The 13528-nt window shown below is 42.3% G+C and overlaps 1 protein-coding gene and 1 non-coding gene across 3 annotated transcripts in view; both read left to right on the forward strand.

The window, feature by feature from the left end:
- The window catches only part of Uso1 (USO1 vesicle transport factor), a 66977-nt gene that overhangs the window by 48741 nt on the left and 4708 nt on the right, over positions 1 to 13528 (forward strand). For both annotated transcript variants that reach the window (XM_021210376.1, XM_029545159.1), the window contains 7 exons: positions 2767 to 2877; positions 3205 to 3323; positions 3454 to 3635; positions 4850 to 4971; positions 7987 to 8125; positions 9339 to 9502; positions 10792 to 10878. In XM_021210376.1, coding sequence (XP_021066035.1) covers positions 2767 to 2877; positions 3205 to 3323; positions 3454 to 3635; positions 4850 to 4971; positions 7987 to 8125; positions 9339 to 9502; positions 10792 to 10878 — 924 coding nt within the window. The remainder of the gene's footprint in view (positions 1 to 2766; positions 2878 to 3204; positions 3324 to 3453; positions 3636 to 4849; positions 4972 to 7986; positions 8126 to 9338; positions 9503 to 10791; positions 10879 to 13528) is intronic.
- On the forward strand, positions 8631 to 8777 carry LOC115065241. Its single transcript, XR_003845037.1, has one exon. It is a non-coding gene; the product is annotated as a small nucleolar RNA SNORA57 (small nucleolar RNA).

The raw sequence follows: 13528 nt of genomic DNA on the forward strand, positions 1-13528 counted from the left end.
TTTAGTTTTTCTTTTGACAAGTGTTTACACCCCCCCCCCAAAAAAAAAAAAAAAAAAGAAAAAGAAAAGTCTTACAAGTGTTCCTGTCTTTGCGCTCAGTCCCCTGGTTCAGTTGTGCAGTAGTCAGTCAGGCCAGTTAGTGCTGGCACTCTGTGTGAATGTGCCCTAGCACGCATGTGCAGCTCACACACGCACACGCATATGCAACTCACACACGCACACATGCGGCAGCTTATGCCAGCAGTTTCTGTTTCTTTGTTTCACTAGATGGTTCTGGGGATCAAACTCAGGGCTTTGTGTGCTAAACAGGTGCTCTCCCAGTGAGCCATAATCTCCAGCCCAGAATTTTTGATACTAGAATATATTTTTTAAAGTATGAATGTCATGCACTTAAAAGACAGACATGCTTTCAACTGATTGGCTTTTTAAAGAAACAACCACATAACAAACTGTAGAATATTTTTTCTACCTTCAAGACTTCATCAGTACTCTATTCTTTGTTCTTAGAAGCCTCTGCTAAAAGTGAATCTGATCCTATGCCACTCGAACTCCTTATTTTTTATTGGTTTTGAGACAGGGTCTCATGTAAGCCAAGCTAGCCTTGGACGCCCTTTGTGACTGAGGTTGGTCTTGAACACCTGACCTTCTTGCCTGACCTCTGCCTCCCCAGTGCAAGGATTATATGTAGACCTATTATGTCAACTGCTAGAACCTTATTTTCATGAAAAAAACTTTAAAAATTTAAGTGCCAGCTTTAGTTTACATGAACAGTATAAAAATGCTCAATTTGAATGAACGTAGGGATGAAGATTTTTGTTTAGAAAATATAGTTGGGAGAGTATAATAGTCTATTAAAGATTATTTGCACTAACTTCAAATATTTTATTTGTGCCTGAGCATGGTGGTGCACACCTATGATCCCAGCACTTTGGAGACAGACTCAGGAGGGTCAGTGTGTGTGTGAGGCAGCCTTGTATAATGTGAGTTCAGATCAGCCGGAGATACGCATCAAGACCTTGTCTCAGGCAGGCGGACAGAGACACAATGGGCTGCAGAGATGGCTCTGCAGGTAAAGCTCCTGCCACACAAGCTATGTTTTGATCCCTAGCAGCTGCAGAGAAGCTCAGGATGGTGGTGTGCACTGTAACCCAGCGCTGAGGGAGTGGAGGCAGTGGAGCAAGGGACGGCTAAGCTAGTCTAGCCAAAAGGACAAGCTCCAGCTCCATTGAGAGGCTCCTCGCTTGACTCAGAAAAAAAAAGTGGAGAAAGAGAGGGAAGATATTTAACATCCTGTATCCCACATGTACTACATGTGAACATGGGTGGACACTCTCTCTGACTTCTCCCTCTCATAAAAAAAATGTAATTGTGTTTATGAATTTACAGCTTTTCTTTCATCCTTTCAACTCTGGTTTCTAATGACTAAACTTCAGAATGCCCCGAGTAATATCGTTAGTCTCCTTTTGTAAATCTCTGTGGCTCCATGGAGGTTCTGTAGGCTCTGGATAGAGGTGTGTACTTGTATTTTCTTTTTTGTTTGTTTGTTTTTGTTTTTGTTTTTGTTTTTGAGACAGGGTTTCTCTGTATAGCCCTGGCTGTCCTGGAATTCATTTTGTAGACCAGGCTGGCCTCGAACTCAGAAATCCGCCTGCCTCTGCCTCCCGAGTGCTGGGATTAAAGGCGTACACCACCACGCCCAGCTGATTTATGAGATTCTTTGTTTGCATTTTTGTTTGCCTGTTTGTTTGGTTTGTGATGTTTTTTTGAAGAACTTGTTTTTAAAAATCTGTCCAAGGTTCTTTTGTACCGTATCTGCCTTACACTTCTCAATAAAATCTCATTTCTTTGCTAATCATAAAAACGATTGAAATATAACTAATTTTTCTGGAACATATATTTTTGTTTTTATTCATTTTCTAATCTTTTTTTAAAAAAATATTTTATATATGTGAATACACTGTCACTGACTTCAGACACACCAGAAGAGGGCATCAGATCCCCATTAGAGATGGTTGTGAGCCACCATGTGGTTGCTGGGATTTGAACTCAGGACCTCTGGAAAAGCAGTCAGTGCCCTTAACCACTAAGCCATCTCTCCAGCCACATTCTCTAATTTTTTTATACAGTATATTTTGTAGTTTCCCCCAGGTTCTCCCAGATCCTTCCTACCATCCTACTCTTTCAACTTTATATGAGTTTATTTTTATTTTTAATACTAAATTGGTCTTGGAATTGGTCTTTTAAAACTCCCACACTATAGTTTTGATATAACATCTTCTAGCACAATTTATTTATATATACAGGCTCTCAAATAGCTTAGGCTGGCCTTGAATTCACTGCACAGTCAAGGATGACTTCCAACTTCTGATCCTGCTACCTCCATCTCCCGAGCGCTGTGATTGTAGGCGTGCACCACCAGACCTGGCTTTGTTCAGCACTGAGGATAGAACCCAGGGCTTTTTGCGTATTAGTCAAGCACTGTATCAACTGAACTGTCCTCCCAGCCCAGACGCTCCTGGGTTTAAGTAACCACTTGCATTGGTGCATGGGAAGTGTTCTGATTTCTGCACTGGGCTCTTGTGGAAAGCGCAGCTTGTTGTAAACACAAAAATGGATTTTTAGTTCAGTTTTTAAAATCTGGCTTTCTTATACATCTCTTGATGCTTAAGTTCTTTTAACACAAAAGAAAAGAAGGGATCTTAGGCTTATTTTGAGTTTGAAAAAATAGTAACTATAAAGTGGTGTCTGCCAACTTATCTATTGCAGGGAAGCAAAATACAGACAAGAGTCGGGTTGTTGATGTTGCTCTGTACCTGGCTAAGCAACTGTCCTATTGCTGTAACACATTTTCTTCACAACTCAGCCAATGTTCCATTCGTATCCTTTACAGAGTTTTGATACCATGCAAGTTACTTATATCTTTCAACCTCCATGGCAACTGTTGAAAATGTTATGGGTATATAATAATGCATGTTTAAGCTGTGTGTGTTCGTGTAGGGTTTTATGGTATGCTGGCTTGGAATATATATATTTATATATAAATATATATATTATATATATAATTTATATAATTTATATATATATATATATATATATATATAATTTCTTATAGAAAATCTTATATAAGATGTGTGTTAAATTCAGATTACAAAATAAAATATTCCAGACACTGTAAATCTTTGAATTCCTTAACAAAGATGTCAGCTTACAGGACAGATTGCAGAAAATCTTGGAGAAGAAGAGCAGTTGGTCCAAGGCTTATGTGCCCTTCTTTTGGGCATTTCAATTTATTTCAACGATAACTCACTAGAAAACTACACGAAGTAAGTGAGGGCAGGGTGGCCATCTAGTCATCCAGAGACAGTCACACAGTTTTTTTTTTTGCTAAAGTATAAGTAAACCAAGCTTGTGACTTTGCATTTTTTTAAGCATCTCATTTGTTTATCTATGTAGAGAGAAACTAAAGCAACTAATAGAGAAGAGGATTGGCAAAGAGAATTTCATAGAGAAACTAGGATTTATTAGCAAACATGAGTTATATTCCAGAGCATCCCAGAAACCCCAGCCAAACTTTCCGAGTCCAGAGTACATGATATTTGATCATGAGTTTACAAAGCTGGTGAAAGAACTCGAAGGTAAGATGTGAAGGTTTGTGCTGATCCAATGTAACTCTGTGTNTGTGTGTGTGTGTGTGTGTGTGTGTGTGTGTGTGTGTGTGTGTGTGTGTGTGTGTGTGTGTGTTTCGGGATGCCCATGAGTGATAAGTCAGGAAGTTCATCTGCAGCACACAGAAAGACTTTGGACCCTTTAAGATTAGAAAGAGTATTGCATGACTGTCTTGAGTTAGGCTATTTTTACTCATTAAATCCTAAAACCTAAGTCATGTTTACAGTGCTTAAAATCAAGCTGGAAGCAAACAGGCGAGTGGTGCAGCATGAACTTAGCACTTGAGGCCCTGTACTCAGTCTGCAGAGCCTCAGGAAAACCATTCAGTGCAATTTATGTAGAGGAATCCAGAAACATGGCTGCTCTGGCCAGAGATCACAGCCAAAAACCACCTAGGTCTGTGTGATCCAGCTGGAGTGCACACGTCCTGGATTACCGTGTGATCCAGCTGGAGTGCACACACGTCCTGGATTACAGTGTGATATGGTTAGAAAACAGACACACACGTAGTACACATCCTTAATTCCAAACAATGATGTCTAATCAAGGGGCAAACAAAATGACAAATCAGAGAAAGATTTGACAAAATGAGTCAGAACTAGGATATGCCCAATTCTCATCAGAACAGACAGGAACGAGAGGCTACTTAAGACCAGAGCAGAGGGTGAAGTAGAGTTCAGTTGAGTTCTGTGCAGTTCAGTGAATGCAATTGAATTCTGTTTGTTGATACAGTAAGTGCAGTTGAGTTCATGGAATTCAGAGGCAGGTTTTTCAAGCACACCAATATAGTCAGAAGCCAAGAGATTCTATTTGAATCAGTCAGCTTGGAGAGGTGTTTGAGCCAGAACAGCTATGTTGAACCAGCCAGCAAGAGTTCAGAAAGAGCTAGACAGGTTGAGTTTATTTAGCAGTAAGTCTGAGAGGCTGAAACATTCTAGGCCCAGGTTAGCAGATGGAGACTGGAAGCTGAAGCCTTCAGATCCCGGCTTGCAGAAGATTAGATTGTATGGAGGCTAGAAGCTTCCAGGCGTAGGTCTAGGGATAGTTAGTACAGAGAAAGAAACTCTGAGCTCAGCCTAAGCCTTGTATTTGTACAGCTTGGGTAGGTTCTCATCTCATCCCTTTATCTGAGGAAATGAAAGCCACATTCACATTTACAGTTTAAGTATGTTTTGTTTTACAGGACTTATTACCAAGGCTATTTATAAGTCCAGTGAAGAAGATAAGAAAGAAGAAGAGGTAAAGAAAACCTTAGAGCAGCATGATAACATTGTAACTCACTATAAGAATATGATCCGTGAGCAAGTAAGTACCAGCAAATTGTCCTCTCATGATTGTCAGCAGCTCTGCTTGAGGGAACGTTGCTTCTTGGCATTTCAAATGGATGAGGGATACACAAAGTAAACTTTGGCGTTTTCAAATGCATCTGTGTATTAAATTGAGGGACTTGCTTTGTGCTAGGCACTGTGCAGGATGTTATAGATCATGGATCTGGTGGATTCTCTTGTTGGTGTCAGGGTGAGACAGATATCTAAATTATTGTGGCAGAATGTTATACCATACATTATACAATAGCCTAGTGTTATTGCTAATCAAAGGTGTAGCAGCACTCAGGCAAGCTCTGAGAGAGCCTAGGGAATACACTCCCCATAAGAGGGCCAAGGAAGAGCAGCAGGAGATGCATACAGCACAGTAAGTCTGCTGTGGCTGCCATGAGCCTAGAGCAGCTCCTGGCTGAGTGAAGGAGACATTTGATGGGAAAGCATAGGGAGGTAGGCCAGGAAGGAGATTATAGTGGTGGGCCAGCTAGGGGAGGATGTTGGTGACAGTGATGACAACGATGATAGCCTCACATATTTGCTGTGTTCTGTGAACTCAGTGTCTTTCTTGTTTAAGATTTATTTATTTATTTAATGTATATGAATGCTCTATCTGCATGTACACTTGCATACCAGAAGAGGGCATCAGATCACATTATAGATGGTTGTGAGCTACCATATGGTTGCTAAGAATTGAACTCAGAACTTCTGGAAGAGCAGCCAGTGAGTTGAGCCATCTGAACCATTCAGCCACCTCTCCAGGCCTCAGTGTCTCTTACTTCACAGCATCCCTACTAACTATATTCAGTTCAAGATAAATGGAAGTCGCTGCCTTCAGTGAATTCTCCCAGCATCTCCCAGTAACTGTTGGAATTTAAGAATTTAAGTGTATGTGTGTTAGTGAAAGTATGTCATTTGGCAGGGACAGACTTGAGAAGTGTGGAAACTGAAGATAAAACTTGGCAGGACTTGGGGCTGTTTCTCTGCAGGTATCAGGGTGCAGTCAGGATAAGTGTGATCCCTAGATCTCTGTCTTGGGTCATTAAGTACAGTCATGGTAGACAGGCAGTCCCATAAAGAAGGTGATGGGCTAGACGGGAATTCTATTCTCAGAGTCATCAATTGACACTTTCCTTTCATAATGCTAGCCACTGTCCATTATGTACATTGTCTTGTGCACCTTAGCCCTGTTGCATCCTTTAAAATGTCATTCAGTATATATACTGAATGGTATATACTGTAATAGAATTTTGTAAAGGATTATATAGTACTATCTGAAAATTTAGATTACTGGTGTCGTTAAAATTCTAATGTAATAAGGGAAGTGTAACAGCCTATGCGGGGTAGGGTTACCTTCTTACCTATATGGTACTTTTTCCTTCCTCACAATAGAAGTTACTGAGATTGAAAATTTATAAGTAATAATAGAATTCTTGGAGTTTGTCCTCAGCTTTTCAGTGTTCAGCCAAATCAATAAACTAAAATCAGTACCTCTGTTCAAAATTTGAGTCATCAAACTGCCCCAGTTATGGATTTTTAATCTATGTCTTGGTTCATATACAGCTATTTTTAGTTTATGAATATAGTATTTTTGCAATGTGGTGTGTAGCTTACATCTGGATCTGCTAACTGCAGTTGATTTAGAAAGAGGAAACTGTTCTGACATAATTACTGATTTATTTATACAATGTTAATTTTATATATTCTCACAACTTAAATCTTAACAGATAATAAACATCTAAAACTATAAAAATGTTTATATCCTTTGAATGACATTTGAGAATTCATCCTAAGGAAATTCTCCAAAATTCAAGAAAAACTTAAATGAACATTTATCATTTTGAAAAGTGGAAATTATTTTTAGTGTTAAAAACATTTATTGTAATTTTTACTTACCTACTTGATCAGGTATTGAATGAGCATCAATAGTTCTGGCTTTATGGCTGGAAAGATGACTCATGAAGAGCAGAGCTGGAATCTCAGCACCAACATGACAGAGCAGGCGCTCAGTGCTCCTGTAACCCCAGCTCTGAGAGCAGAGTGGCTAGGGTTTGTGGGCAGTCAGCCTAGCCAAGAAGACATGAGCCGTAGGTTCTGGGACAGACTCTGTCTCAGGGGAATAGGAAGACATGAGCTGTAGGTTCTGGGACAGACTCTGTCTCAGAGGAATAGGCTGCAACAGGGGCCCTCTTTGGCTTCCATGTGCACTTGTGGCCCAACTTTTTTTTTTTGTTGGTTTTTTTTTTTTTTTTTTTTTTTTTTTTTTTTTTTTTTTTTTTTTTTTTTTTTTTTTTTTTTTTTTTTTTTTTTTTTTTTTTGGTTTTTCGAGACAGGGTTTCTCTGTGTAGTCCTGGCTGTCCTGGAACTCACTCTGTAGACCAGGCTGGCCTCAAACTCAGAAATCCACCTGCCTCTGCCTCCCGAGTGCTGGGATTAAAGGCGTGCGCCACCACGCCCGGCTTAATTTATTTTTATTACTTTTAATTATGTGTTATGTGTTTGCATGTGATTATGTGCACATGAATGCAGATGTCCACAAAGGCCAGAGGTGTCAGATCCTTCTGACATGCCCAGAAGATAGAACCAATTTGTACAAATTCTCCTGACTTCTTCTCGTGTGCCCATGCACATAAAACAAGTAAATGTGATAAATTTAAATAATATGGCAGCATATGTGTATCTTCATTTACTAAGTTTCGTAGGTAGTTTGGTAGATATTTCTGTAATGGTGTTATGGCCTCAGAGTGCGTGAGCAGCAGGCTGCGGTGCTGCAGTGCTGTGGTGCTGGTGAGTGCAGAGCAAGTGAGGAGCAGGCTGTGGTGCCGTGGTGCTGGCCCGCAGAGCCCTGCTTGAAGCCCACACATGTTCAAGTCCTCATGTTTCACCGTTGATTTGGGGTGTGTTGAGTGGCTTAGCATGCTGATTTTTTAAAGCCCATGTATTTTACTTATTGTGTGCTTGGTGTATGCAGTGAGAACATCTGATTGTGTCTGTTTCACAGGACCTACAGCTGGAGGACCTAAAACAGCAAGTCTCCACCCTGAAATGTCAGAACGAGCAGCTGCAGACAGCAGTCACCCAGCAGGCATCTCAGATTCAGCAGCACAAGGATCAGTACAATCTCCTCAAAGTTCAGCTTGGTGAGTGTCTGCATCACTCTGTCCCAGGAGCTGGATGGAGATTCTCTGTGGACTGCTTGTTCTCACCCGTGACCACTGTGAGGGATATGTAAGTTAGAACTTAGTGCAGGATAGTTTGTAACTAAGTAGCTGAGATCAGATCATTCCAGTATAAAGTCCACTCTCCATCTTCTTGCTCATTGGCTGGCCTAGTGACTGCTGACTGCTGGCAACACACTACATTTTGATTCATTACAAGCTCCAGATGATATATCCCATGGGCTGTTTGAGATTGACTGATATAGTATTTCATTCGCTTCAGTTCCAGAATTGAAATAATAGCATTATGTCACCTGAAAAATAAATGAAATAATAGATATGTAAAACTCTAATTTATTCCCAGGTAGATAGGTAAGATTTCACATTCCTCCATTTTGAAGGGGCGTTTTCTCAGATGTCATTGTTGTCTGTGGTTGTGCGTGGGCATTTGGGTGCTGCTAGGTCTGAGCCTGACCTGCTTTTAAACCCTCCTTCTCTTTGTGGAGACCTGGTGTGCTGTCCTTCGCCCCGTTATGTATAAGGCAGAAGGAAAGGGCTCCAGCCCTCTTAGCACCATATTTTCAGTGTCTGTGGCCTCCTGTCCACCAGCTCTGTCCTCAGGTGTAGGATACCAGGAGAGGAAAAAAAGGATTTCCATTCCTGTCACTTTCTTTCTGAGTGCTGGGGCTCCAACCCTGGCCTGGGGGGGGGGGGGGAGTGATGCTGTACAGTAAACCACACTGCCAGCCCACGTGTTTGCAGAGAGGATCATCTTGACGGCCTTGTGATGATGATAATGCCAGGTACGGAAAAGTAAGAAGTCTATTTCTATGAGGGTAACTAACATTTTCAGAAACAAATTTTTCTTTCTTTATGACAATAATTTTTTGGCCAGTTAACCCATGTGGATAGCTGTTCCTCTGGAAAACTTTTTAAATGGATTTGACTTCTCTTATGCTTATTGTCAGAATTGGAATGAAAGCTGCCGTAATTCATAGTCATAATCACCAAACCATACAGTTTAATCAGGACCTTTGAACCAATCTGCACCTCTGCCATCAGGAGCGCCCTGCTGGTTTCCCAGTTAAGGAGACTTTCTGTGGGGTCTTAGGTGATCTTGTATTGTAGCCTTCTAGTCCTGATGGTGAAAAGTTGGATTCAGGTCAGCTTTCCCCACTGTTGTGATGTTTAACAGGAAAAGACAATCACCATCAAGGTTCCCACAGTGATGGGGCTCAGGTGAATGGCCTTCAGCCGGAAGAAATCAGTCGACTGAGGGAGGAGATAGAAGAGTTAAAAAGTCATCAGGCGCTCTTACAAAGCCAGCTAACTGAAAAGGACTCATTGATTGAAAATTTGGTACGTAAAAAAGAAATGTAAATAAGTGACCAAGAGCAGTTCTCATCATCTTACTTGCTTGTTTTTTTCTGGGTTTATTAGTTCTTTTTTTTAAAGATGTATTTATTTATTTTATGTATGTGAGTACACTGTCACTCTCTTCAGACACACCAGAAGAGGGCATCATTACAGATGGTTGTGAACCACCATGTGGTTGCTGGGAATTGAACTCAGGACCTCTGGATAAGCAGTCAGTGCTCTTAACCGCTGAGCCATCTGTCCAGCCCAATTTGTTTTGTTTTAAGGCAGGGTCTTAGCTCTGGCTGGTCTGGAACTGATTATGTAGATGAGGCTGGCCTTGAACTCAGATTTTCTGAGAGCTGAATTGAAAGTTAGGTACCACCATAGCATAGCCATCCCCGTGGGGTTTGTTGTTGCTGCTGCTGCTGTTGTTGTTATTGCCGATGACCGGCTCAGCCATCTCGGTGATCTTCCTGACCCTCCTGCCTTTCTTTACCTTCCGAGTGCTGTACCCCATGCCTGGCTTAATGCTTTAAAACCCACTGTGCTCTCTAGACCTTGATAGCCTTGAACTCACAGAGCTCTGCCTTCCTCTGCCCCCTGGATGCTGGGATTGAAAATGGGTGCCTTTGCACCAGCTCTCTTGAGACAGGGCTCTCTATGTAGCCTTGGTTTCCCTGGAACACTGCGTAATCTGCTTGAACCACCACACTCAGCTTGGTTTTTATTGTTTATTTATTTATTTCCTTATTGATGGGGATTATTTCTTTTAAAAATAGTGATAGTGTAGTTTTAGAGACATTTGTCTATTTGTTTTTGTTTTGTTTGAAGTTAGTGTGTGTGTGTGTGTGTGTGTGTGTGTGTGTGTGTGTGTGTCTGTGTGTGCGCATGCAGACATGGGCACTCAAGCCACAGAGTGGAGGTTAAGGACAGTTTTCAGGAGTTGATTCTCTCCTTTGACTGTGAGTCTTGGGAATCAACATCCAATTGGCAGGCTTGATAGCTGGTGCTTTTACACAGAGGCATGTCGATGCTTCTCACACGTAGCATAGGATACAAGTTCAGGTACATGTTTACATTGCATGAGTCACCTGGTATGAGTATAACTTCTGAGGCTGTGGAGAGCTGTAGACAGCGCTCTATTGAAATAGAATCTTACATATAAAAATTCAAGTCTTTATGTGCAGTCCTTGGTGAGCTTCTGTAAGGTCTGACTGTGAGCATGAACCTCTGCTTTGACTCCCTTTCTTTCCAGGTTTAATTTCAGTTTATTTCTATGCTAATTGTAGAAATCTTTGCAAGCGTCTGGCATGAGTGAACAGGCTTCAGCGACATGTCCTCCCAGAGATCCCGAGCAAGTTGCAGAGTTAAAACAGGTAATGTTCCAGCTTGAGCCCAGTTCTGTTTTGTCTTGCTTCTGTTCCAGTAGAGTAACTACACCCTGAGTGTTGTATTGCTGTAGGATGCCATTGTCAGAAACAGTAAGATTTGGTAATTAAGACAAGCTTTGAAAAACCTAGAAGCTGTGTTTACTTGACAGTAATGTTGTTTTGTCTTTCATTGGTTTGTTTTATTTTTTTTTACATTTATTCATGTATTTATCTTGTGCTATAAATGTGTGTGTACACAGCTTGTGTTATAAAGACCACATCTGAAGTCAGAGCATAGCTGCAGGGAGATGAGTCTCTTCCTCTACCATGTGGGTCCTAAGAGTGAATTCAGTAGTCATCCACTGAGCCAACTTGCTAGCCCAGCTTCTTGTTTCCAAGTTTCCTTCTTTCTCTCTCTTCTCTGTCATCCTTCCTTCTTTCTGTGTTATAAAAGAATGTTTGGTTATTAGAAAAGAGAAATCAGAAACCAGGCTGTGCTTCTGTGCTAGCTAGAGTCCCCTGCAGGAGTCAGTGGACTCTCTCATGCACACAGCTGTCTAAGAGGCATGCCCACACTGCCTGTGTCACCAGTGTTCCTGCATCTTATCTGCAGAGGTTTCTTTCTTTCTTTTCTTTTCTTTTTCTTTCTTTCTTTCTTTTTTTTTTTGGGGGGGGGNGTTTTTGAGACAGGGTTTCTCTGTGTGGCCCTGGCTGTCCTGGAACTCACTCTGTAGACCAGGCTCGTCTCAAACTCAGAAATCCACTTGCCTCTGCCTCCCAAGTGCTGAGATTAAAGGCGTGTGCCACCACTGCCTGGCTGATTTATTTATTCTTATGTGCTTCAGTGTTTTGTGTGTGAGTAGGTGGTCTTTGGTCTTGTTGTTTTGAGTCAGCGTCTCTCTGTGTAGCCCTGGCCATTCTATAACTTGTTATGTAGACCAGGCTGGCCTCAAACGTACAGAGATCCTCTTGCCTTTGCCTCCCAAGTGCTGGCATTAAAGGTAAAAACTGCTGTGCCTGGCTAATATACAAATTCTTTTAAAATGATGGTTTTATCTAGCAACATAGGGATTTATGTATTATAGTTCATATTACAAAATACCGTGTGTGGGTCTCCTCACTCTCGTGGATCATTGCCCGATGGTCCACAAGGGCAGTGGGAGCAGAGCCAACAACGGATGTGGGTTTGTAAGCCCCATGAGTACTTACTGTGAATGACCACACTGGGACCAGCTATCAGGAGCCACATCAACTTTACTGTGGGTGACTCAGGGGTAATAAAGTTTTGGGGGATTGAGAGTAGGAATATCCAGGAGGGGCAAAGGTAATTGGCTGAGGGCTTAGGGTACCTGAAATGCCTCATTAGTGTGGGCAAGCATTTCGAGAACCTCAGGCACTGGCTGAACAGGTTCTTAGTAGGAGAAAGGAGTTGATCCAGTAATCCAGTTGAAGCTATATGCCATTCCTCAGGTAGAAGCTTATGTGGGGACTTAGAATTCCCCAGACAATTTCAGAGAAGGAGAATCCCTGCTAATGAACAGAGTGTCTCATATTTCTCGGAGCCCAGAAGCTATCTGCTCATTATGGACTTTGACCTTAATTAGCAGAGTGTTCTCATACGATGTAGAGGCAGGGGAGATCGCTCAGTGGGTAAAAATGCTTGCTTACACAGCATGAGAACTTGACTTTGAATCCCCAGCACCCATGTAAGAGAAAGCAGACATGTTATCACATACCTGTAAGGCCGTTGGATCCTGGGGATGGCTCTCCAGACAGTCTAGCCAAAACAGCTCCAGGATCAGTGAGAAGCTGTCTCAAAGAAAAGTGGAGAGCAAGTGGAGGATACCCAGTGCCAGTGTCTGGCCTCCACACAGGCTCCAAGGCAACATCATCGCCCACCCTATATCTATACACCACAGACACACAGAAAGGAAATAAAGACAAGAACAAGATGATCGGTACTAGCACGCTCCGCACACTCTTGTTGATAATTGACAGTAGGAAGTAATTAGAGAAAAGAGGTGCACTCATAGATGGTTGATGCATTATGCACCTCCCCACCAGACATGTCCCCTGAGGGGCGAGGAGCGGCACTGGGGGAGCTGCATTTTAGTTGCTTTTCTGCCACTGTACTTGGTGGGAGGAGGTGCTGAGCATCAGAATGCCCAACAGTGTAATGCAGCTGCTTCTTCCCTGTCTTCTCCAGAGCTGCTGCTGCTGCTGCTGCTGTGGTACATGGCCCTGACCTTGAGCTGGCCTGCTTTGAGTTGCAAATGCCAAGCCTGTAGGCTTGAGCGGGGTAGCAAGGTGTGAGCTATGGCAGGAATCTGATGGCTCTCCCATAATAAGACTCTGAAGCAGCCCTCCGTGCTTAGACCCCCTTAGCTGTTCTTGTAGCATCCTAAGGGTACCAGGAAGGTACAGTTTTCCTGTGACTCAGGTGCTAGCTTGGCTTTCTCTGTGGTCAGCCTCCAGGTCTCCTAGGTGGGTTTTCAGTCGCCAGTGTGTCCTGTAGACTCACTTTCTCTGTTTTCCTGTCCCTCGACTGCCTGCCTGCCAGGCTCCCTCCCTCCCTCCCTCCCTCCCTCCCTTCCTTCCTTCCTTCCTTCCTTCCTTCCTTCCTTCCTTCCTTCCTTCCTGTTATCCCTTTAGGATG

Source organism: Mus pahari, chromosome 13, assembly GCF_900095145.1.
Source record: "Mus pahari chromosome 13, PAHARI_EIJ_v1.1, whole genome shotgun sequence".
In the NCBI taxonomy this organism is placed as follows: domain Eukaryota; kingdom Metazoa; phylum Chordata; class Mammalia; order Rodentia; family Muridae; genus Mus; species Mus pahari.